At 41.4% G+C, this 25,656-nt stretch overlaps 1 protein-coding gene across 3 annotated transcripts in view; it reads right to left on the bottom strand.

Moving 5' to 3' along the window:
- LOC141101800 (myosin-11) overlaps window positions 1-25,656 on the bottom strand; it is a 208,667-nt gene that overhangs the window by 52,480 nt on the left and 130,531 nt on the right. For all 3 annotated transcript variants that reach the window (XM_073591142.1, XM_073591143.1, XM_073591145.1), the window contains 10 exons: window positions 18,387-18,530; window positions 14,055-14,150; window positions 9,295-9,413; window positions 8,863-9,015; window positions 2,766-2,939; window positions 2,503-2,676; window positions 2,189-2,303; window positions 1,381-1,574; window positions 1,045-1,166; window positions 828-897 (listed from right to left, as the gene is read on the bottom strand). In XM_073591142.1, the coding sequence (XP_073447243.1) occupies window positions 828-897; window positions 1,045-1,166; window positions 1,381-1,574; window positions 2,189-2,303; window positions 2,503-2,676; window positions 2,766-2,939; window positions 8,863-9,015; window positions 9,295-9,413; window positions 14,055-14,150; window positions 18,387-18,530 (1,361 nt within the window). The remainder of the gene's footprint in view (window positions 1-827; window positions 898-1,044; window positions 1,167-1,380; window positions 1,575-2,188; window positions 2,304-2,502; window positions 2,677-2,765; window positions 2,940-8,862; window positions 9,016-9,294; window positions 9,414-14,054; window positions 14,151-18,386; window positions 18,531-25,656) is intronic.

Below are 25,656 nucleotides of genomic sequence, written 5' to 3'. Positions count from 1 at the left end.
AGCATACATTCACTCACTGACTAAATAGGGCTACAGTGTCTTGAAAATAAACATAACCAATTGATATTCCAAGGTTATTGTACTAAAGGCCATGAAATAACACATGAATCAATAGAATATTTGAAATGAGGAGGAAGAGAAAAAAAATGTTTTACAGTACACTGTATGTCAGGCCACCCAGTTAAGGTTATACTGCTACCGGGAGCATGTGTTCATCAAGGGTAGTAATACCCTATTCCATTCATATCCTCCTTTACTGCCCCTCAGTAGGGCAGTACATCCAAACTATGATGTTGTACTGTTTAGAGGCCTCTCTATCAAGTTAATTACCACTGGCAATGCCACAAAAAGTGTTCCACCTGCCACCCCTAACTTCAGCAAACACAAGAGAGCTGCTCCTGGAAGAGCTTGAAGATATGCTGGGACCATAGCATGTTACCAATGTGGTCAGGTGGTATGCGCAAGATGGACAGAACAAAAGCTAGATCCAGACCATGTTTCTGCACAGGATTCCCTCTTCATCTAATGATCAATAATATACGCAGTAACCTATTTTTTTTAACACAGGGTATAAATGTTTGTTTAATGACATAGGTGGATCTGAACAAATCTGAGTCAGGTTACCAATGAGTTTAAAAAGTATCAGCCCAAACCTAACTTTTAAGCCTTGTTAATTGTTAGTGGAGACACATGTCCCTTGGCTATTTAAAAGGTAGGCCTGGCTTCTGAACGTGATATTGAATTGTCTGCCTGTGACTATATATGTGTAACGTTAAGAAGCAAGGTAAAAATCTATTACATTAATGTTTATTTATTTTTTATATTACCATAAGTATGCAGGCTTGTTTGCCATCCATAAAGCCCTTTGGAATAGCACCAGCAGCAAGAATTTCATATCTGTGATAAAAAAATAATAATAATAATTTAATGCAGTGGCTTATTTTGTAGTCTAATAGGATCTAGAACATGAGAAAAGTTTTCTTTTTACCATTATTTTCTTCTAGTTGTTGCTTTTAATCCTGTTGTCACGCTAACAAATCTTACCTTTGACGAAACTCCTGGAAGACAATTCTATTCGGGAATCCTTGACGGCAAATTCTGATTCCTTCCAAGACACCATTGCACCTCAACTGTTCCAGCACAAGGTGGGCATCGAGTTTTCCTGACTAATGAAATAAAAAATAAGCTTAAAATTGTGAGTTCTTTCCCAGGAACTGTTTTTTTGTTACCTTTTGTTACTCAGCCATTCAGTGTACTTATATTGTATAGTGTAGAGCTATATGCAAGAAACCAAATTAGTAAGTGCTACTGTGTACTTGGAAACTAACAGGTACTATAATAATTTTTAACAATTCTTAACAAATAAAAATGTTCACTCACCCGTTTTTCATGATTTGGAATAATACAACGGACAAAGTTAGGGCTTGTATTTCTCAGTGTTGTCATCAGCTTGGTTAGCTGCTCCTTATAAAGCTGGCCGACTGTACGGAACATGCCTTTTTTAGTCTTAGAAGCACTCGGTAAGGAGCTTTCGGTCATTTTTGCCATCTGGTCCAATCCCACAATACGATCAACTAGAATTATAAAACATATTATCTTTAAAGATATATGACTCTGCTAACTAATTTTATTTAAAAAAAAAATGAAAACCTGAACAGAGCTTTAGGGCATAGGCTAAAAAGTAGAACAATAAGGTGTGGCTGCTTCTAGCCTCATCTTAACCTTACAACTTTTCAGATGGCTACCACTCTCTTCAGAGCTCCAATGAAAAGGTGAAATGAAAGTGACTTAAAGTTGCATTTGGAAAATTGATGATTATTTCTAATACAGTGAATTATGACCTACAGCTGCTATGTCTGCTGGCACTTTCATATGCTAAGAGACATGTTCATCCAGTTACTCTCAGGAAAGCTAGCACCAGGCTCGCCTCCTCAGTACATAAACATTTATACCTGTCTGATAGGTACCTGCATGTTTGTGCTCCATTCTGATAAACAAAACCTGTCAGAGCTCAATATAATGTATACACCTAAGACCTTTTTTCTAGCAACAGCCTGCCTCAGCCTGTTACATGTCATCATGTCTCTACTATTTATTGCCATGCACCAACCTCTATTATTATAATAAAACACTTTTAGATCGCATGGACGCAGAATAATGATTGCTAAAAATAGAAATATTTTAATACCATCTTTCCATAGGTCTGCAACAAATTTATCAGATGACTGGTTCAGTAGTGAAGTTACATTGTCATTCAGGGGGTCCATATTTTTGGTCAACCAATTAGTGGCATCATAGTCTACCTGAAGAGTAAACAAAAACGTAGCAGTAGAATTCTTTTTTTTTTTACTAGCATTATATAATAATCTGTACGTATTACAAAAATAGTTTATTTATTTCTAAGATAAAATTACAATGATCTTTTTACTTTACATTTTCTAACAAGTGACAAAATATAGAAGCAGAAGTAGGAACATAGATTCAAAAGAACCCAACACATACCTTTCCTGCATAGTGAAGAAGGGCGAAGATGGTTTTATCCTTCAGCTGCTTCACTTTTTGAAATTTGATGTGGTTTCCTTGTTCCTGAGTGAGTTTTTCAACAAATGAGACATCAGTTGCCTTAGGGAACCAGCATTCTTCATCAAGAAGGGCCAAGACACCAGGTGGGTTGTTCTTCAGAAAGAAAAAAAACAAACTGGTATAGACCCAAACAAGCTATATTACACGTTACTGTATATAGCATATATTTGTTATTAGCTTACAGGTCTTTCGATGAGCTCAATGCATGGCTGCAGATCAAGACCAAAATCAATGAAGTTCCATTCAATGCCCTCTCTTTGATATTCCTCCTGCTCCAGAATGAACATAGTGTGGTTGAACAACTGTTGAAGTTTTTCATTGGTATAGTTGATGCATAGCTGCTCAAATGAGTTGACCTGAAAGGTAAAAGCACAGATAAGTTTGATGCAGCTCATACATACAGTATACACAAATAGTTAAATTATCTAACTATTCATATCTAAATTGTTTTGTTTTTTTTCTAAGAAACTATTCCCAAGTGAACAGAAGGCATCGCCAGTAAACTAAATGCATCTGTATCAGTAGTAATAACAGGGTATTCATTCTAATCACCATCTTAATGCAATAGGGCAATAGCATCTATTTCTGTGTGTTGGGGTGTAGTTTTCATACCTAATCAGCTTTCATTACACAGCAACTTAAAGTGATTCTAAAGGTTGTAATTTAATTTGGTGCTATGAGAAAGTCTAAGATTTGTTTACATACTCAACACACCTGACACATGACACATGAATATGTAAATTAATCGAGGTTTTTCAAGGGCTCAGACATTTTGGCTCTCCGCCTAATGAAGAAGTCCAATAGGAGGACGCAACACATCTAGGAGGGAGGAGCCGAGTCCGTGATGTCATGCCACCGCCGCAAAAGGTTACATAGTGGTGAGCTGGCTGACGAGAGATTTTAAATGCACATTTTTTAAAGTGTTTTTGTAAGTGTTTTTTATCTAATGGGGATTAATAAATCGTTAAAAATGGAAAACATTATGGTCTTGCTTTTTTGTATCATATAATCACCGGGTGGATCTCAGAAGAGGAGGCAAACCTGTCCCTCGAAGAGACACAGGGGAGAGAGGAGAGCAAAACTGTATGGGGAGAGTGGAACAGCGGTCAGACACATTAGACGTTCCATCTACTTATCTGCTGGAGGTGAATCTCAGGAGAGGAGACAGATCTGATCCTTGGAATAACACAGGGGATAAAGAAGAGCTGTGCTGGGCTGAGAGAGCATAACATCGGTCAGATGTACCAGATGAGCGATTTACCCATGTATGGGAGGTGAGCAGGCATTACATTAGGTGGTGGATAATTACTTGACACGAAGAGGATTTGATGTGTATTTATTGCAGCAAAACACAGAGCACTGGGTGTTGAAATGAATACTGATATATAACTTTTGATTAATGCACTGGATCTTTGGACTTTTAAGCTGATTCACAATTGCCTTGGTTTATTTGTTTATTTTTGTGTTGCGCTTCACTTTTTTTATAAAAACATTTATATGCAAGGGTGAGGTGAAACACCTAATAGTGTTATAGCTAGTGACACAAGGAAAAGTTTAATGATGCTTTGTATACATTTATCACTATTTATTTAGAATTTATTTACACGTGGTAGCGTAGATTGGTTTAATATAAAAAAATATATTGTATTTATATTGGAGGTATGAGGATTTTCAGTGCCACCTAATGTTCCTTTGTTCGATTTTTTTCAGACACTGATTTGATTTGTTTGATTTATAAAGGGGAGGCAGCACTACACACTATTTTTGTTTATTATTGATTTTTTGGTTTTTGTTTAATATTTACACATATTAAAGGATTTTTCTTCTAAACATTATATTTTTACACATTTGCACATTTAACCACTTCAATACAGGGCATTTTCACCCCCTCCCTGCCCAGGCCAATTTTCAGTTTTCTGCGCTGTCGCAGTTTGAATGACAATTGCGCGGTATTGCAACACTGCACCCAAATGACATTTTTATAATTTTTTCCCCACAAACAGAACTTTCTTTTGGTGGTATTTGATCATCTCTGCGGTTTTTATTTTTTGCACTATAAACAAAACAAGAGTGACAAGTTTGAAAAAAACACAATATTTTTTACTTTTTGCTATAATAAATATCCCAATTTAAAAAAAAAAAATTTTTTCCTTAGTTTAGGCCGATATGTATTCTTTTACATATTTCTGGTAAAAAAAAATCACAGTAAGCATATATTGATTGGTTTGCGCAAAAGTTATAGTGTCTACAAAATAGGGGATAGTTTTATGGCATTTTTATTATTATTTTTTTTTTTTTTACTAGTAATGGTGACGATCTGCGATTTTTATTGTGACTGTGACATTGCAGCAGACAGTTCGGACATTTGTGACACCATTTTGGGACCATTCATATTTATACATTGATCAGTTCTATAAAAATGTACTGATTACTGTATAAATGTCACTGGCAGAGAAGGGGTTAACACTAGCAGGTGATCAAGGAGTTAACTGTGTTACCTAGGGAGTGATTTTAACTGTAGGGGGAGGGGACTCACAAGGGGAGGAGACCGATCGGTGTTCCTCTGTACTGGGAACACATGATCGGTCTCCTCTCACCTGACAGGACGTAGATCTGTGTGTTTACACACACAGATCCACGATCCTGCTCTGTTATTGGGCAATCGCGGGTACCTGGCGAACATCGCGGCCGCCGCGCACGCTCATGGGCTCCCGATATATATAGTTAGTACATATTTGCAATACAGGCACATTTTTCTAAAAGTGTGTGTAAACCCTAATATTGAATGTATTAAATCTGCCCCCCTTTTGGACTGCTAAATATACCATTAGTATTTTGTCAGATCGGTTTAATAAATGAAATGTACCTGTTGATTTTGCCAGAAATCTTGTGAGCTGATAACTTAGGAATTCAGAACTGTGCTGTCATGTCATAGAGGAAGGTAGGAGCACACTATATTTCTGACCTATCAACATTTTTTTATATTGACAGCATGTTTAAAGGGATAAAACTTGGGAAATGTGTATGTATTGCAGAGATGTATGAAAGATATATATATTTTCTCATTTTGACTTGATGTACGCATTAAGGTTTATTCCTTTGAGTGTTAACCATGCATTCGGATGTATGAACAGTGAGCATGGCATCCACATTCTGAAACCTTTCAGTGTTACAGGCTATTGGTTCATCAATGTGGAATATCCCCTCAGATGGATCTAGCTGGGACCAAAGATATGTTCAAACTTTGTTGCCAATTTTTGACAAAAATCTATCAGCCATTGTTGTGTAAGCTGATGGGGTTTTATGTTCACATATAGGCCTGCTTCATAATTAGCCTCTAACTAAGTTATTTCCAACTTTTGTAAACATATTTCAACAATATCACCTTTCATTAACAAACTAAGTTATCTATTACCTTACCATAACATACTATGTATTCAAATATTCAATATACAGTGGGGACAGAAAGTATTCAGACCCCCTTTGTCAGAGAGGCTCTCCGTTCAGCACACTTGCTGGGCACTCTGGAGTGCGCCGGCGCGCGCATGCTTGCGGTGTTTGGCGCCGGTTGCCCTATTTAGGCTGATGGGATGCTGTGCTTGGTGCTGTCCGATCATCAGCTTCCTGTTTCCGAACTTCCTGTTTCCTGTGTATTGCTCTGATCTCCCTGTGACCTGGCTTGTTTACTGGACTAAAATTGTAAAATATGTGGACAATTTAAACCGCCTCTGCCTCACATCAATCCGCGCCTTGGAATTACTCTGTAATCAACTGCAGCAGGTTCAAGCAGCTACTTTAAAAATTGAACATGTAATTAAACAATAAGACTAAAATCATAAATTATGCGAGCCAAGTCTCTGATTTGTTGTACTTATTGAAGCAGCGCTGAATGTCCGATGTTAAAACACTTTATATAAAACAAATGCTGGAGAGACAGGAAAGTTTCAAAATAAAGATGTAGTCTGTGGTTATGAAGGTGTACGTAGAAATCCTTCCACTAATAATGATCACCGCGTGAGGGGGTCGCCCCCCGTGAGATTGCACTCACCACAATTTTAGTAATCACAAGCCTTTGGATAATAATCTTTAAACTTGCCGTCTCCTTAGTTCAACCACCAGGTGGTGCAAGACCCATTCTGATGGCTAAATCACTGGTCTGTAATTCCAATCGTCCAGCAATACCCTGTATCACACACGTGCAATCCACTCTGGATCATTATTGGTGGAAGGATTTCTACGTACACCTTCATAACCACAGACTACATCTTTATTTTGAAACTTTCCTGTCTCTCCAGCATTTGTTTTGTTTACTGGACTCTCTCTCTCTGCTATCCGCCTGCAAATTGACCCTGGCCTGCCTCTGACGTTGAACCTGCCTGACCCCTTGTACCGTGCTGATTGCCTGTTGCCAAAACCTGCCTGTGACCTGGACTTTGTATCTGCCTGCTCCCTTTGTACCGTGCTGACTGCCTGCTGCCAACTTTGCTAGTGACCGGATCTGCCTGCTCTGCATCTGTTAGCTGATCTCCAGCCTACCTATTACCACCTGCCAGCTTGTGTCAGGATCCTGGGCCATCCTCTGCTACATCGGGTTCGTCAGTCTGGTAGGGTAAGTCTGACACCCTTAAATGTTTCACTCTTTGTTATATTGCAGCCATTTGCTAAAATCATTTAAGTTCATTTTTTTTCCTCATTAATGTACACACAGCACCCCATATTGACCGAAAAACACATAATTGTTGACATTTTTGCAGATTTATTAAAAAAGAAAAACTGAAATATCATATGGTCCTAAGTATTCAGACCCTTTGCTGTGACACGCATATATTTAACTCAGGTGCTGTCCATTTCTTCTGATCACCTTCATTTGAGTCCAGCTGTGTTTGATTATACTGATTAGGAAAGCCACACACCTGTCTATATAAGACCTTACAGCTCAGAGTGCATGTCAAAGCAAATGAGAATCATGAGGTCAAAGGAACTGCCTGAAGAGCTCAGAGACAGAATTGTGGCAAGGCATAGATCTGGCCAAGGTTACAAAAAAATTTCTGCTGCACTTAAGGTTCCTAAGAGCACAGTGGCCTCCATAATCCTTAAATGGAAGACGTTTGGGATGACCATAACCCTTCCTAGAGCTGGACGTCTGGCCAAACTGAGCTATTGAGGGAGAAGAGCCTTGGTGAGAGAGGTAAAGGAGAACCCAAAGATCACTGTGGCTGAGCTCCAGAGATGCAGTCAGGAGATGGGAGAAAGTTGTAGAAAGTCAACCATCACTGCAGCCCTCCACCAGTCAGGGTTTTATGGCAGAGTGGCCCGTCAGAAGCCTCTCCTCAGTGCAAGACACATGAAAGCCCGCATGGAGTTTGCTAAAAAAAAACACCTGAAGGACTCCAAAATGGTGAGAAATAAGATTCTCTGGTCTGATGAGACCAAAATAGAACTTATCGGCCTTAATTCTAAGCGGTATGTGTGGAGAAAACCAGGCACTGCTCATCACCTGTCCAATACAATCCCAACAGTGAAGCATGGTGGTGGCAGCATCATGCTGTGGGGGTGTTTTTCAGCTGCAGGGACAGGACGCTGGTTGCAATCGAGGGAAAGATGAATGAGACCAAGTACAGGGATATCCTGGACGAAAACCTTCTCCAGAGTGCTCAGGACCTCAGACTGGGCCGAAGGTTTACCTTCCAACAAGACAATGACCCTAAGCACACAGCTAAAATAACGAAGGAGTGGCTTCACAACAAATCCATGACTGTTCTTGAATGGCCCAGCCAGAGCCCTGACTTAAACCCAATTGAGCATCTCTGGAGAGACCTAAAAATGGCTGTCCACCAACGTTTACCATCCAACCTGATAGAACTGGAGAGGATCTGTAAGGAGGAATGGCAAAGGATCCCCAAATCCAGGTGTGAAAAACTTGTTGCATCTTTCCCAAAAAGACTCATGGCTGTATTAGATCAAAAGGGTGCTTCTACTAAATACTGAGCAAAGGGTCTGAATACTTAGGACCATGTGATATTTCAGTTTTTCTTTTTTAATAAATCTGCAAAAATGTCAACAATTCTGTGTTTTTCTGTCAATATGGGGTGCTGTGTGTACATTAATGAGGAAAAAAATGAACTTAAATGATTTTAGCAAATGGCTGCAATATAACAAACAAACAGTGAAAAATTTAAGGGGGTCTCAATACTTTCCGTCCCCACTGTAGCTAATGAATATCTGCATATTTTTCACATAGGTAATGTTAATTTAATAACAGCCAGTAATTTTACTTACCTCAAAAATCTCAAATCCAGCAATGTCAAGAATACCCAAGAAAGAGGCTCCTTGCCTCTTGGTTTTATCCAGAGCTTTGTTAACCCGATTAAGAATCCACAAAAAGAGTCGTTCATATGTGGCTTTGGCTAAAGCTTCAATTGCAAAGTCAGCCTATTGGCAGGAACATAGCAAAAAACACTTTATAACACTTGGTAACACAATATGTAAAAATATGACAGCATATAAAAGATAGCCGAGAATAAAAAAGAAACGCCATAAACATCCTTGAACACAGCCCAATGGCTATATTGTTTCAGACAACTTTAGACAACATTCTATGTTCTTCAACCACCTTAAACGAATCCATGGATCATGACATTTACACTTAACCCTTACAATGTGAATGGAAATGTATCTCAGTAGACTGTACAACAATAACTGAAAACCTACCTGTTCTTTGGTTTGAGCTTTTTGCACAAAATCCCTTCCAACCTTGATGCGAGGGCTAAGGATGCATCTTGTAAAGTCTGTCACATTAATTCCCATAAGGTGACAACATTTCTGAGCAGCTGAGAATATATTAAGTAAAGTTAGGTGACTTGTATTTTTTAAAATAAATCAGGACTCAATTACTAGCATGCCTAAGGAAAGAACAGTCTTTGCTACCTACCCACGTAAAGAACTAGTTTCTCCTTGTATTATAGTGTTTTGATGAAACAGGCCTAATACAGTTTGTGTCAAATTTCATCGTATTTATATTTACAGTCTTTCTTGAATCTGTGGATTTTTTAGTATTGACATAAATACAAATACCGATGCTTCATACAGTATACATCCTTTACAGCACCTTATATTTGACCTGATTTACTAAAGGAGTAAAGAATATTCACTCAAAAATTGGTAAATATTCATTTCAGTTATCCGGTTATGTGAAAAGCATCTGCATATGATTGGGTAGTCAAAGTGAACAGGAATTAGCTTTTTGCACAATTATCCAAATATCCAAACAATCTTTTAAATGAAGATTCTCAATGCCTTTAGTAAATTAGCCTCATGTTGGTATTTAAAACAAATTTTGCTATTATAGTTGTCCTTAATATATTTTAAAAATACAACACTATCTATTATATATTAACTATATTAACACTTAATATATTACTGAAAAAAAAAACTCCAGGCAAAGAGCTAAATAAACATTTGAAATACATGTACATGTACAGTGTCATTGGAGAATGAATAAACGTTATCAGTTATGTGAGCAATGAACTGCAAATGCTGAAGACTTAACGGGAAACATTACAGTAAAATTTCAATCAATGCAGTGTGGCATGGGTTTGTGATTCACCAGAATATCTGACTAGAATTGCAAACACATTTTTTAGGATGAGTAGTTAGCATACATTTCAAATGTAGCAGTATTATTACTGTGTAAAGCATTGATTAATGCAGAAAGTCTAGAGTTTAAGTAATACCCTTTATTAGCTAACTTAAAGTGTTAGTTCACTTTTTCAGAAAAAAATGGAAAGATGAGATAACACCGTACACCCTCCGCAACCCCCAGTCCCTGCTCTACTTATCTCATTGGGAGATGAGCTGTCAGTGCCCAAGCAGATAATGTAGCAGTCAGGAGATTTGAAATCCCTGTGGGGACCAAGGGGGTGAGAAGGGTGTACGGTGTTATTTAACCTTTTAATTTTTTTATGAAAAGGTGAACTTACACTTTAAGTTATTGAAGATGCAAGATTTTGGGATTCAATAAATCCCTTCTTCAGGCTTTATACAATGCATATATGCAATAAAACCTGAAGAAGGGATTTACAGCCAGCCATAGAGGGTCCCTGCTGAACCGGGTGAAATATGAAACCATGTATGGGCAGACTAATTGTACCCAAGTTGATCGATTGATCAACTTGGGTACAACCAGCCTGTCTGATTTTTCATCTATAGCCACTAGCAATAATCACTGTGTGTTCTCCTGGCCAGGATGGCTCTCACCCCCCATACTGAGTAAACACAATAGCTCCACGGGAGGGATTCCCCCATCAACACTGTTCACGGGGAATCAAGCGATTTTCTTTCTGCAACTAGTGGTTACAGGAAAGAAAGTTGCCCATCTATGGTTGGCTTAAGGCATCCTGAAAGCTTGCATCTTTATTAACTTAACATGTTTGTTACCCTAAAAAAAAATAAAATAAATGAATCCTGTTCCTTTAAAGCATGAATAACAGCACAGTGCTTGTGCTGTGTAATTTGGCCCCTTGTATCACCTGAAATACCTGGCTGATCCTGCCTGGTTCTGCCCCCCCCTCTGTAAACTGACCACCGTTTATCATGGCTGCTGAGCTCTGACACCGTGGTCAGTTTACGTGCCTCTGTCATCCGCAGCCCTCCTGTCTCTCCTGTCCTCCTCTCCCCCCTCCCTCCCTGCTGTCAGCTCGTGACAGTGCCCACCCCCCTCTCCTCCTGCTGCTAAAATAACTTTTACATTTTTATACAATCCTCTCTGTTTCCTAATGCTATGTGGCCCTGTGTGTGTGCTTTATGAAAAAAAATGCCATCTATACTTTATTGTGGCTGGTCATGTGAGCACTGAGAGGTGCTCTGAAATAAGGTATAGATAGCATTTTTTTTAAAAAAAGCACACACATAGGGGCACATAGCATTAGGAAACAGAGGATTGTATGAAGAGGACAGAGTGGCCACTTTAAGTTAGTTGATTAAGGCTATCACTTCAACTCCAAACATTTTTCATTATTCAATGGCAAACACAGTATACATACTCTACTACTTGTATCTATAATAACGTAAGTTAGCCAATAAAGGTATTACTTAAAGGGGGGTTCCGGCCGGGAAAAAAAATTTAAAAGTCAGCAGCTACAAACACTGTAGCTGCTGACTTTAACTAAGTACACTTACCTGTCCTGGGTGCCCGCGATGTCGGCTAACTAAGGGAAACAGGCAGTGGAGCCTTACGGCTTTACTGCCTAATTCCTACTGCGCATGTGCGAGTCGCGCAGCTCTTTGTGAATGGGACGCGATGTGTTGTGGGACACACACAGTTCCCATAACACACCGTGCCCCATTCCCCAGAAGACAGCGCGGGGAGGAGAAGACAGAACATCACCGCGGCGTAGGAAGAGGCGGATTAGGAAGACTGCCTAGCAACAGCCATTTCAGTTGAGTTTAAATTACATTACATTTTTTTTTCTTTCTTTCCTCCAATTTTTTAGGGATTTTTTGGTGCGATTTTTTTTGTGGTGGACCTCCACTTTAAACTTTCTTCATACATCTAATATATAGAAATAATACTTTAAAGCCCAATTCCAGGGAAAACTTTTCAGTTTTAGCAGAGAGTAAACCCTAGATTTGACCACTGTCAATGAATCCCCATTGAGGAGATTTTCTTCTACTTCCTCTCCCAGTGACAGGAGTTTAGTTTTAGTCAATATAGGAAATGATGGGAAATTGCTTCATTGGTGATAAAGACTGCGTAAAAACATTTCTTAATAACAGAATAGGAAAAATGTTAGAATGTCTGAGATTTTTTTGCTTTTTATGGCTTCCTGTGCCAGTGACTCCAATACCCCTCAGACAGCAATAAAATCCTGACAGAAATCCTAATCCTTGTTCAGTCTATTTACAATTACTTGGCTGTAGTGGGGCTTTACACCGCGTGTCTTTTTTTTTTTTTATTGCCCATATGTTTACAGATATTTGTTTAGTTCTGTCTGATATCTTCAGCACAAACCCAAAGCTGTGGAAATTGAAGACATTTACAAATTAGGCTTAATGTACACGGGACGTTTTAAAACCTCTCCTGAACAATTTAACTTGACATATAGTAACCAACGTTTAACCTGTTCCCGACCAGCCGCCGCAGTTGCACTGTGACAGGTTGGCTCTCCTGTGCACATCGCCGTCATTGTACATTGGGAGCATACACGGCAATCTGTGGGTGCACGTGTGCCCATTTGCTAGCAGGGGAGCCAATCAGCAGGTCCAGCGGACTCGATGTCCGCCAGCCACCCACGATCGCTCCACAGAGAGGCAGAATGGGGATCTGCCAGTGTAAACAAAGCAGATCCCCGTTCTGTCAGGTGAGTAGAGTGAGATTGTCTGTTCCTAGTGATTAGGAACAGTGATCTCTCTCTACTCCCTGTCAGTCCACTCCCCCCACAGTTAGAAAGCACCTCCCTAGGGAACATTTAACCCTGTGATCGCCTCTGGTGTTAACCCCTTCCCTGCCAGTGTCATTTATACAGTAATCAGTGCATTTTTATAGCACTGATCACTGTATAAATATCACTGGTCCCAAAAAAGTGTCAAAAGTGTCCGAACTGTCCCGCTAAAAATTGCAGATCACTGCCATTACTAGTAAAAAAAAAATTATAATAAACATGCCATAAATCTATCCCGTATTTTGTAGATGCGATACCTTGGATGATTTTTTTTTTTACCGAAAATATGTAGAAGAATACATATTGGCCTAAACTGAGGAAGAAATTTGTTTTTTTTTATTTTTTGGGATATTTATTATAGCAAAAAGTAAAAATTATTGTTTTTTTTTCAAAATTGCCGCTATTTTTTTGTTTATAGCACAAAACATAAAAACCGCAGTGGTGATCAAATATCACCAAAAAGAAAGCTCTATTTGTGGGAAGAAAAAAGACATCAATCTCCTTTGGGTACAACGTTGTACAACCGTGCAATTGTCAGTTATAACGTTGCAGTGCCGTATTGCAAAAAATGGCCTGGTCAGGAAGTGGGTAAATCCTTCTGAGGCTGAAGTGGTTAAAAACGTCCGTTTTGTTGTGTTTACATGCCGCATTTAGAGGCGTTTTTTTTTTTTTAAATAGTCAAAAATGTATCTCCGCTAAAAACACCTGTAAACCAAAATGCGGCTAATGCGAGTTGCTGTATTTACATGCATTTACAAGCTGTTGCAGGCATTTGGCGTTTCAATTGCCTCTGAACATCCGTCCTGAACACATTTTTTTTGCTTTCCAACAAATGCTTCTAAACTCAACTGCCTAGAAACAACTATAAATGATCCTGTGTACATGTGCTGATAAGATAACATAGAGGAGAGTTCAGGGGCAGCTGAAAAAATGCCCAACTGCTCCTAAACATCCGTTTACCAGCAGCAGTGTACATGAAGCCTAGCAGAAATACTGGTGACAAGTTCTAAGTTCTTTATTATATAGGTATACCTGTATCATCTGGCATGGAAGCCTGGTCTGTGTTTCTTTCCTTCTTGAAGACAATATTACCCAGCTGTAATACTGAGGATACCACCTTCATCATGGCTGCCACAGAGGGAAAAAGAGTTTCGGTTTGCTTTAAATAAACATCAGTATATTTTTCATCATTGCAACAAATATTGGCTAGGTCTTTACTCATTTCATCAGGGTCATTTCACTAAAGCATAATACAGTAAAACCTTCGATTGCAAGCATAATTCATTCCAGAAACATGCTTGTAATCCAAAGCAATTGTATATCAAAGCAAAATTCCTCATAAGAAATAATGGAAACTCAAATGATTCCTTCCACAACTATTTATTCAGAGGTCTTTCAGTTTATAGCCCATATAAAAAGATTATTGCAATGTGATAAGTTGTGTAACCATAAAATGTCCATCCACAAATGGCAGCCTCCACAAGAGGATTGGAAGCAAAATCCAGCAGGAGCTACAGAGTATAAAAGAGAAGAGAGGTGCCTCTAAGTGTAGCAATATGTTGCTAAATGTTGTACCTTCATTAAATGCAACCATATTGCTACACTGATGCCCTGTACACAAGGTCAGACATTGATCGGACATTCCGACAACAAAATCCATGGATTTTTTCCGACGGATGTTAGCTCAAACTTGTCTTGCATACACACGGTCACACAAAGTTGTCGGAAAATCCGATCGTTCTAAACGCGGTGACGTAAAACACGTACGTCGGGACTATAAATGGGGCAGTAGCCAATAGCTTTCGTCTCTTAATTTATTCTGAGCATGCGTAGCACTTTGTGCGTCGGATTTGTGTACACACGATCGGAATTTCCGACAACGGCCACATTAATACCTGAGCAATCTGAAGCACAGTTTGAGGCTTAGTAAGAAGTGCTTCAATGTTTGATACTAGGATATCCATCATATTCAGTGGTGCCCGTTCAGACCTGAATGTAGTGTTGCTTGAAGCTTGTCAATTGAAAATGTACATGAGTTCCTTTTGTGGCAGAGTCACACATTTTGGCCTCAACAGACTTCAATGGGAATGCCTGAAAAATACCTGTTTCTTTACACTCTTGTTGTACAGAACCTCCCCAATCATTTAATAATGGGACTAGATCACTGCTATTTCCAGCAGTTTTTTTTTTACAAAGCTGGGACTGATCATTTGACTATAGCTGGAATCCAATCCAACTCATCATATATGAAGTAGGAATCAGTGACTTAAATGTGTAAGCTTCTTTACAAACAGCAGCAGGTTGTTCTGGAAATAAGTTTACCACAAATACTCACATTATCTGTAACTGCCAATTTTACTATTTATTTCAACATTACAATACAAGTGCACTTGTATTGCACACTGCACAAACATGTTCTGCTATTGCCACCATAAGGAAACCCACCCTGAAAAACGAAATGTGACTGCGGATAAACAAACATCATCAGTGCTAATATGCAACGAAGGATGAAACAAAAAGTAATAACAGTATATTATTTAAAAAGTTTTGATTGTTTATTATACACAGGACTTTTGCAAAGTAAATGTCATTCAGTTAGGTTTAATATGTGCCTAATGTTATAGGGCAGGGTTTCTCAATCAGGGTTTTATGGAACGCTAGGGTTCTGCCACCATTGCAGCAAATGTACATACACCCAATGCTTGCTTCAATTTTCCCCTGTAGTTACTGCTAATAGTTCCAGGCCACCTGGGAAGGTAGAAAGACATTGGCCAGTGCTGACAGGATGGGTCTATAGACCAGCAGCCAATGTGTATAGTGTGTGGAAGTGCACCAAGGAGAGTGCATCATCCCCACCCTGTCAGCACTGACAGTGGCTTTTCCTGAAGTTGCTCAGCAACCCAGAGGGGATCTGTTACCCCATAAGGGTCAAGATGAGTGGTTGCTAGGCATTGATGCCCAAGATGGAGCAGGTAAAAGGCATATCACCCTTTACCCCCTGGATACTGTCCCTGCTTACCACCAATGCAAACTTTTTCTATGAGTAGAAATGCAAACTTTTCCCTGGACACCAATGCAGACTTTCCCCTGAGCTCCAATACCACCAATGCAAACTTTTTCTATGAGTAGAAATGCAAACTTTCCCTGGACACCAATGCAGACTTTTCCCTGAGCTCCAATAAACATTTTCTTGAGCCTCAAAATCAAACGTTACCCCGAGTACCAATACAAAGTACACCACTATTTACACTGCCACATTTAACCATCATTACTACGACTTGACTTTCTTTTAGTAATTGTTACATCACCAGTACCAAGTGTACTTGATTGGTTTCTTCGGCATCCCCTAGTCATTGGATAGTGAAAATTCCCTTGCAAACAACCTATTTACAATTAGTAGATTAAACCCTTTGCATCCTCCCCTGTAAATAATATATCTTGTGTCATAAAGATATGTTTCATAACACAAACCCAATCAGTGAAACTTGTTTTCCCTATTATAGCCTTTGAATGTCTTAGGGTTAGTGTACATAGGTATTTGCAATGAGCCTAAGAACATTTTGAGTTCTGGCTGAGATTAGATTTCTATGTACACTATTCCATAAGATGCAAAGCAAACATGTACAAGTACACTTGCCCTTGCAGGTGTACTCATCCTTTTACTAAATGTGAAGTCAATATGTAATGCATCCTACTACAGTCTACTGATCAGCTGACCTGGCTTGACATACAATGAAGGAGTTAATGGTTACATTATTAAAGTTGCCAGCAACGATATTAAGGATCAGTGCTTCAGATTCACAAGATTAATTTAATTGGTAGATGAGGATACTTCAAAGAGAAAAGACTGACTATAATTGGTATAAATTCTTCTGTTGGGCTTAGCTCATAACATAATTTATAACCTTTGGTGCAATCAAAATGTCATTTTCTTAAAGGACCACAAAATTTAAAATGAAAATGTTACACCGTTGGAAAGGGCTTCTTAAACCATTAACATCTATTGTATGTTCATTACAGTACACCCACATGTACAAAAATGCAAATATTTGATATTAACATAAACTTTATTGAATGCCTTATTGCTAAATTTTTATGGCTACCATGTTACTCAAATTGAGATACCTCCTTACCAAATAATGTGTTTCTTCTTTGGGATGGCTGCTTAGGAATAAAAAAAAAAATCAGCCCTATCCTTATTTGATAGTAAACTATTACTTAAAGAGTATGGAAACCCAACATTTCATATTAAAGATATGTGCCTGCTGTACCATGTACTTGTATCAAAAAGTGCCCTGTTCTCTGTATATTGCTTCCTTTGTGTGAAATACCTGCTGTTCCTGCCAGTCCCTATGCTTTCCTGTTACAAAATGACCACACTAAGTAGAAGAACACACCTCTGTCAGTTCTCTAGCTGTGCTGCAAACTCAGTGTGCTCTCCTCCAATGGTCAGACTTTTCCTGACACCCCCCCTGCACATAGCCATTCACGGGGAAGATTAGTGTACTGCTGTTTCTCCTCCTCCAGCTGAGAACAGATATATTTAGAATGAGTTTTTGTATATCTATACACAGATATTTTAAACTGAATGAGTTGTTTTACAAGGTGAGGGTTTACAGTAGCTTTAAGAATACCAAAATATGTTTACATAAAATAGCAGATACATTTCATCCCTAGCCAAAAGTGTAATGCCCTGTACACACGGTCGGACATTGATCGGACATTCTGACAACAAAATCCATGGATTTTTTCCGACGGATGTTGGCTTGAACTTGTCTTGCATACACACGGTCACACAAAGTTGTTGGAAAATCCGATCATTCTGAACGTAATGACGTAAAACATGTACATCGGGACTATAAATGGGGCAGTATCCAATAGCTTTCATTTCTTAATTTATTCTGAGCATGCGTGGCACTTTGTGCGTCGGATTTGTGTACCCACGATCGGAATTTCCGACAACGGATTTTGTTGTCGGAAAATTTTATAGCCTGCTCTCAAACTTTGTGTGTCGGAAATTCCTATGGAAAATATGTGATGGAGCCTACACACGTTTGGAATTTCCGACAACAAGGTCCTATCACATATTTTCCATCGGAAAATCCTATCGTGTGTACAGGGCATAAGAGTGTTAAAGGATAGGAACCCCTTTCAGTCTCCTATTTATATCCAGGCTCTATTGGAGTGATTTCTGCACACATAACTGTCCTGGTGACTGCAGGTTCACCAGACCAGACATAAGAAATCAGCAAAACAGGCAAAAATGAAAGTGTGTTTTTTTCTTCAGATTGCCAAGGACAGGCTAGAACTCCTAGAAGACACAGGCTAAAGGACACAGGTTGAAAAAGTAAAGTGGTAACTTACATATTTGTTCCTCTTCATTAAATCCCATAATTTCCATAGCTTCCAATGTTTCTTGGAACATATCAGAATCATCCTGAGAAGGGATAGGCACATAACCATGGGACAGAAATGTGTAATTGCTAAAACCTTCAAGAAGTAATTCCTCTTAAAAAAAAAAAGAACAAGTTGTGAATTAGCACATTTAAATGCATATTGACATAATCAATCGAATACTCATTCTAATCTATATTCAATAGTGTCTAGTGTTCTAAGTCAAAGTTAAACAACATGCTGCCAAGGAACTACATTTTGCAGTCTACCCTGCCAACAACTGAATTATTAATTTGTATATAGACCTAAGTAAAAATACTTCTTTGTAATGCTCTATAGCAGTGATGGCGAACCTTGGCACCCCAGATGTTTTGAAACTACAGTTCCCATAATGCTCAACTACACTGCAGAGTGCATGAGCATCATGGGAAATGTAGTTCCAAAACATCTGGGGTGCCAAGGTTAGCCATCGCTGCTCTATAGGTTTAGAATCATTAATGTATCAGACATGACTAGGGATGAGCCGAACACCCCCAGTTCGGTTCGCACCAGAACCTGCGAACGGACCGAAAATTTGTACGAACGTTAGAACCCCATTGACGTCTGTGGGACTCGAACGTTCAAAATCAAAAGTGCTCATTTTAAAGGCTAATTTGCATGGTATTGTCCTAAAAAGGGCTTGGGGACCCGGGTCCTGCCCCAGGGGACATGTATCAATGCAAAACAACTTTTAAAAACGGACGTTTCTTCGGGAGCAGTGATTTTATGATGCTTAAAGTTAAAAAAAAGTGAAATATTCCTTTAAATATCGTACCTGGGGGGGTGTCTATAGTATGTCTGTAAAGTGGTGCGTGTTTCCCGTGCTTAGAACAGTCCCTGCACAAAATGTCATTTTTAAAGGAAAAAAAGTCATTTAAAACTGCTTGCGGCTTTAATGTAATGTCGGGTCCTGGCAATATGGATGAAAATCAGTGAGACAAACAGCATGGGTACCCCCCAGTCCATTACCAGGCCCTTTGGATCTTGTATGGATATTAAGGGGAACCCCGCACCTAAATTAAAAAAAGGAAAGGCGTGGGGCCACCAGGCCCTATATACTCTGAACAGCAGTATACAGGCGGTGCAAACAAGATAGGGACTGTAGGTTTGTTGTTAAGTAGAATCTGTTTGTAATTTTGAACTGGTACATTTTTAACGCGTTTAGCTCCAGCCAAAAAATCAATTTTAAGCTTTTTGGAAAACATAGGGAAGGGTTATCACCCCGGTGACATTTGTTTTGCTGTCTGTGCTCCTCTTCAGAAGATTTCACCTCACTTTTTGTCCCAATGACAAATGTTTTTTGAAAATTTGGGTTTTTTTGTGAAACAAGGATTGGTGATAAAGCATCAGTGGAAAGGAGAAACGTTTTTCCCATATTAACTCTTACAGGAGAGAATTTCCCTTCTTAGGGGTAGATTTCATCTCACTTCCTGTTGTCTCCTTCTGTTTGCAAGTAGGAGTCATTTGTAAGTTGGATGTTTGAAAGTAGGGGCCTGCCCTATATACTCAGCAGAAATTTGGGCCTTAGGTGTTGTTGTGGCCACAACACTGAAAGCCCTCACAGGGTCCTGCTGTGTAATATTAGATCAAGAATTGTAATTACATGCCCCTGTTGAACAGGGGCAGAAAAATTGGGCCTTTGGTGGTGGTGGTGCTAGTGCCACAACACTGTAAGTCCTCACTCGCTCTTGGTGGGCGCAGAAACGGGCCCTGCTTTGAAATATTAGATCAAGAATTGTAATTACATGCCCCTGTTGAACAGGGGCTGAAAAATTGGGCCTTAGGCACTGGTGCTGGCGCCACAACACTGCAACTCCTCACAGATACTCTAGTTGGAACGCAGAAACGAGCTCTGCTGCAAAGTATTGCATCAGAAATTGTAATTACACCCCCTGTTAAACAGGGGCTGAAAAATTGGGCCTTAGGCACTGGCACTGGTGCCACAACACTGCAACCCCTCACAAATACTCTAGTTGGAACGCAGGAACAAGCCCTGCTGCAAAGTATTGCATCAGAAATTGTAATTACATGCCCCTGTTAAACAGGGGCTGAAAAATTGGGCCTTAGGCACTGGCGCTGGTGGCACAACACTGCAACCCCTCACAGATACTCTAGTTGGAACGCAGAAACGAGCCCTGCTGCAAAGTATTGTATCAAAAATTGTAATTACACGCCCCTGTTAAACAGGGGCAGAAAAATTAGGCCTTAGGCACTAGTGCTCGGGCCACAACACTGCAACCCCTCACAGATACTCTAGTTGGAACGCAGGAACGAGCCCTGCTGCAAAGTATTGCATCAAAAATTGTAATTACACGCCCCGGTTAAACAGGGGATGAAAAATTGGGCCTTAGGCACTGGTGCTGGTGCCACAACACTGCAACCCCTCACAGATACTCTAGTTGGAACGCAGAAACGAGCCCTGCAGCAAGTATTCCATCAAAAATTGTAATTACATGCCCCTGTTAAACAGGGGCTGAAAAATTGGGCCTTAGGCACTGGTGGTGGTGCCCAGAACCAAAAATGTTCTTACAAGCTATCAGCGTGATCGTTGAGGAGGTAGAGGATAATTACTCAGAATAGTCACTCAGCATCAGCATAGGCAGTCTTTGAAGGGATCTGAGATTTTAAAAAAAAATATTCGGTTACATCAACATCAGATGCTTGGTAGCTGGTGGTGATCCAAGACTGATTCATTTTTATGAAGGTTAGTCGAACGACCGAGTTGGTGGACAGACGCACCCTGTGATCGGTTACAAAGCCTCCAGCAGTACTGAATGTGCATTCCGAAAGAATGCTGGATGCAGGACAGGCCAGTAGCTCAATTGCAAACTGTGCAAGCTCTGGCCAGTGATCCATCCTCAAGACCCAGTAACCCAGAGGATTTTCGGTGGGAAAGGTGTCCAAGTCAGATCTTGCCCCTAGGTATTCCTGCACCATGTAAAACAGATGCTGGCGATGGTTGCTGGAACCGATCATACCTTGGGGCTGCGGACCAAAAAATTGTCTGAACGCATCGGTCAGACGGCCACCTTCTCCACCGCTCCTTCTTTGACTGACCGAAGCCTCAGGAACACGTTGTCCAGAAACAGGAGTTTGTAACCTCCCAGTCTCTGGGAACGCATTGCACAGACCTTTCTGCAAGGCCTCCCGAAGATGTTTCATCCTCTGCTCCCTCTGCGATGGCAAGATAAGGTCCGAAACCTTACCCTTGTAACGTGGATCAAGGAAGGTTGCCAGCCAGTATTGGTCCTTCTCCTTGATACCACGAATACGAGGATCCTTACGCAGGCTTTTACAGGATCAGGGAGGCCATGCAGCATAGGTTTGCTGAGGCATTCGGTCCGGAGTCCTCTGGGTCACTAAGGACGACATGGTCCGCAGCCACCTCCTCCCAGCCACGTACAAGTCCATGTGTTTCTTGGGACTGATCCCTTAAAGACTGCTGCTGATGCTGAGTGCCAGGCTCCACCTCCATACTGACACAATCCTCCTCCTCCTCGTCCTCTTCCTGTGTGATCGGCGGGCATGCAGGAACACTGTCTGGATAAAGTGGGCCTTGAGAGCTAAGGAAGTCCTCCTTTCCTGCCTCTGTTCTGCCTCAAGTGCCCTGTCCATTATTCCACGCAGCGTGTGCTCCAACAGGTGGACAAGGGGGACAGTGTCACTGATGCATGCACTGTCACTGCTCACCATCCTCGTGGCCTCCTCAAATGGTGACAGGACAGTGCATGCATCCCTGATCATGGCCCACTGGCGTGGGGAAAAAAAACAAGCTCCCCTGACCCTGTCCTGGTGCCATAGTCGCACAGGTACTCATTAATGGCCCTCTGCTGCGTGTGCAGCCGCTGCAGCATGGCCAACGTTGAGTTCCACCTGCTGGGCATGTCACAGATTAGGCGGTTCTTGGGCAGTTTAAACTCCTTTTGGAGGTCTGCCAGCCGAGCACTGGCATTATATGACTGGCGGAAATGCACACAGACTTTCCTGGCCTGCCTCAGGACATCCTGTAAGCCTGGGTACCTGCCCAAGAACCGCTGCACCACCAAGTTAAGGACATGAGCCAAACAGGGCACATGGGTCATTTGTCCCTGTCTGAGGGCAGAGAGGAGGTTGGTGCCATTGTCGCAAACCACCATTCCTGCCTAAGTTGGTGTGGCGTCAACCGCCTCTGAACCTGCCCCTGCAGAGCTGACAGAACCTCTGCCCCAGTGTGGCTCCTGTCCCCCAAGCACACCAGCTCAAGCACCGCATGGCATCTTTTGGCCTGCATACTTGCGTAGCCCCTTGAACGGCTACGGAGCACCGCTGGTTCCGAGGACAAAGCACAGGAAGAGGAAATGGAGGAAGAAAAAGAGGAGAGGGTGGAGGAGAGAGGTGTGTCACAATCATTAATAGTGGCATTTTGGAGGCGTGGTGGTGGAACAACCTCCAACACTACTGCACCTTGTCCTGCATCCTTCCCAGCTGCCAGCAGAGTCACCCAATGCGCGGTGAAACTTAGGTAACGTCCCTGTCCATGCCTGCTGGACCATGAGTCAGCGGTAATATGCACCTTACCACTGACCGCCCTGTCTAGTGAGGCCACGACATTGCCTTCCACATGCCGGTAGAGAGCCGGAATCGCCTTCTTTGAGAAAAAGTGGCGTTTGGGTACCTGCCACTGAGGACCTGCACATTCCACAAACTCACGGAAGGGAGCCAAGCTAGCATTCAACCGCTGGGCATGTGGATGGCTGGGAGTGAACTTCTTTCGGCGGTGCAGCAGCTGGGGCAGGGAAATTTGCCTGGTACAATCTGACGTCGGTGTACCAAAAGCAGATTGCCCACAAGTACTTGGCTGTGACACACCTAATTCTACACCTTCATTCCTCTCAGTGCAGGTCTCAGAGAGAACTGAAGGTATAGTGGGGTTGGAGATCTCAGCTGATGAGGAGTAAGGAGAGGTCCTCTTTGTTCTTTGGTGTGAGTCTTTTAGATACGCTTGCCAATGAACTGCATAGCAGGTCAACATATGTCTGGTCAAGCATGTGGTGCCCAAGCGGGAGATGTTTTGGTCATGCGAGATACGCTTGAGGCATATGTTGCAAATAGCAGCGGTGGGATCTGATGCACTCATCTCAAAAAAGGCCCACACCAAAGAATTTTTGGAATAACGCACAGAGACAGCAGCGCCCTGCACATGCGGAGCTTTGGGGTGTGATGCAGTCAGTGTGCTGCCCTTAGGCTGGCCCCTGGAGGGCATCCTGCCTCGTTGGTGATGTGCCTCCTCCTCCTCCCTCCTATCAGGCACCCACGTTGAGTCAGTGACCTCATCATCCCCTCCCTCCTCATCACTGGAGCAAACCTGGAAGTATGCTGCAGCAGGGGGAGCATGACTGCCAGATTGCTGTCCTTCTTGGGCACCCCCTCTGTCCGTGCTCACGTTACTGCCTTCATCTAGCTCAGTATCATCATCAGAGCCTTCTAAACGCTGGGCATCCTCCTGGAGCATGTACCCAACACTGTGGTCAAACAGTTTGAGGGACTCCTCAGGAGAACGACTCCCTCACTGTGCTTCGCTAGGAAGGGACCGCTCTGTTAAGCAGCCACTATTCAACACATGGGGGGATTGGAAAACAAGGATTCCAGTGCCAGGGTTTTGTTTCTCAGTGTCCATTTCTCCTGTAGATGGTGGTATAACAGTTGTTTCAGAATCATTCTGAGCTGTGTCCCTTAATAAAGTACAAGAAAAGGATTTTATGAATTCGTCCTAATGTTGTTATGGCCATTCCCGTTATTGTTCCCTCCCCTTCTTGATCACGATTGGTCCTTATCACTACTTCGTAGTTATTTAAGCTTCCTGGTTAGCCTTCTCCATAATACACTTGAAAAAGGAGCGCGCATGCCCATTACGAGCTTCGCGCATGCTCTGAAACGCGTAGTGGTTCCCAGCTAATCTGAACTGTCCGAGTGACGTCATCTCCCATGTGATCCGCTGGAACGCGGAAGTGACTTCTCCACTACACCGCTTGTACAGCCGGTGCCTCCGAGCGGAGGTCCGCGGCCATCCGCACGGCGTCCATCTAGGCTCCCCCTGATCACTAGTTACTACCGAGAGACACCGGGACTAGTTCTTTATGGAAGCAGCATATCATCTACCTCATTGTGAGTGTTTACTATATTTTTAACATATGAATAAATCCGTTATACTTAAGAGGCGCTTTCTTCTTTGGTTTTCCTCAGGAGAACATGGTGGGGCTAGGGAAGGAGTCATTGATGCCATTGAGCCGAGGGAAGAGGCCGCGTTGGCAGCTGCTTTGCCAGACAAAGTACCCTGAGCATGGGTGAGAGAGGATGAGGAGGATGAGGACGGCTTGGTCATCCACTCGACCAAGTCTTCCGCATGTTGCGGCTCAACACGGCCAGCTGCCGAAAAAAAGGCCAAGCGTGTCCCACGGCCACTTGCTGATGAGGATGCACTGTCTCCACGACCAGCACTGTTGCCTGTAGTCACAGAGCCTGCTTGATCTCTTTTATTGGCTTGTGACTGTCTGCCTCTCCTTGTTGGCCTTCCAGACATACTAATGGCCTGTAGCTGCACTAAGCTGGGATATATATATATACTGATACTGCAGCTAGCAAAATGAACTAAACTGATTGGTCTATTGTTCCCAAGAGCTCATGCGCGGCTCTTGCAAATCAATAAAAGTGGCGCTAAAGGTCAGTGTTTAAACTGCCAAGTGTGCAAAATAGTTCTATAGACTAAAATGATCTAGTGCTGTAAATGCTATATAAACAATACAAAATTATTACATAAATGTGCAAATGAAATCGTGACAGTGTCTCTGAAAGTATACCATACACGAAGCAATATTAAATCGTGCACTGGTATCAATAATAGAATATGAGTGGTTTAGTCCATAAAAAATCCATAGACAGGACACCGTGCCGGAAATGTGCAGTCTCTGGAAACAGTCCACCAATACACTCAGTGATAGTGATTCCTCTCCCTTTGAACTCAACACTCACCAGCTCAATATGCCTCACACTCTCGTGTTTTGGCAATAAGGCATAAGTATAGTTGGTCAATAGAAGACGGAAGATCCAGATTCCTTGATAAATCGAAGTGTCACCTCAATGTATAAAAGAACTCAAAATAGTGTGATACCGTAAAACATGTAAAATTTATTTAATTAAAACCTTCAATCATTGCACTCACAAG

This window comes from Aquarana catesbeiana, linkage group LG06 (genome assembly GCF_042186555.1).
Source record: "Aquarana catesbeiana isolate 2022-GZ linkage group LG06, ASM4218655v1, whole genome shotgun sequence".
Classification (NCBI taxonomy): domain Eukaryota; kingdom Metazoa; phylum Chordata; class Amphibia; order Anura; family Ranidae; genus Aquarana; species Aquarana catesbeiana.
Note: the sequence above shows the minus strand (reverse complement) of the source record. Positions and strands in the feature narration are given on the sequence as shown.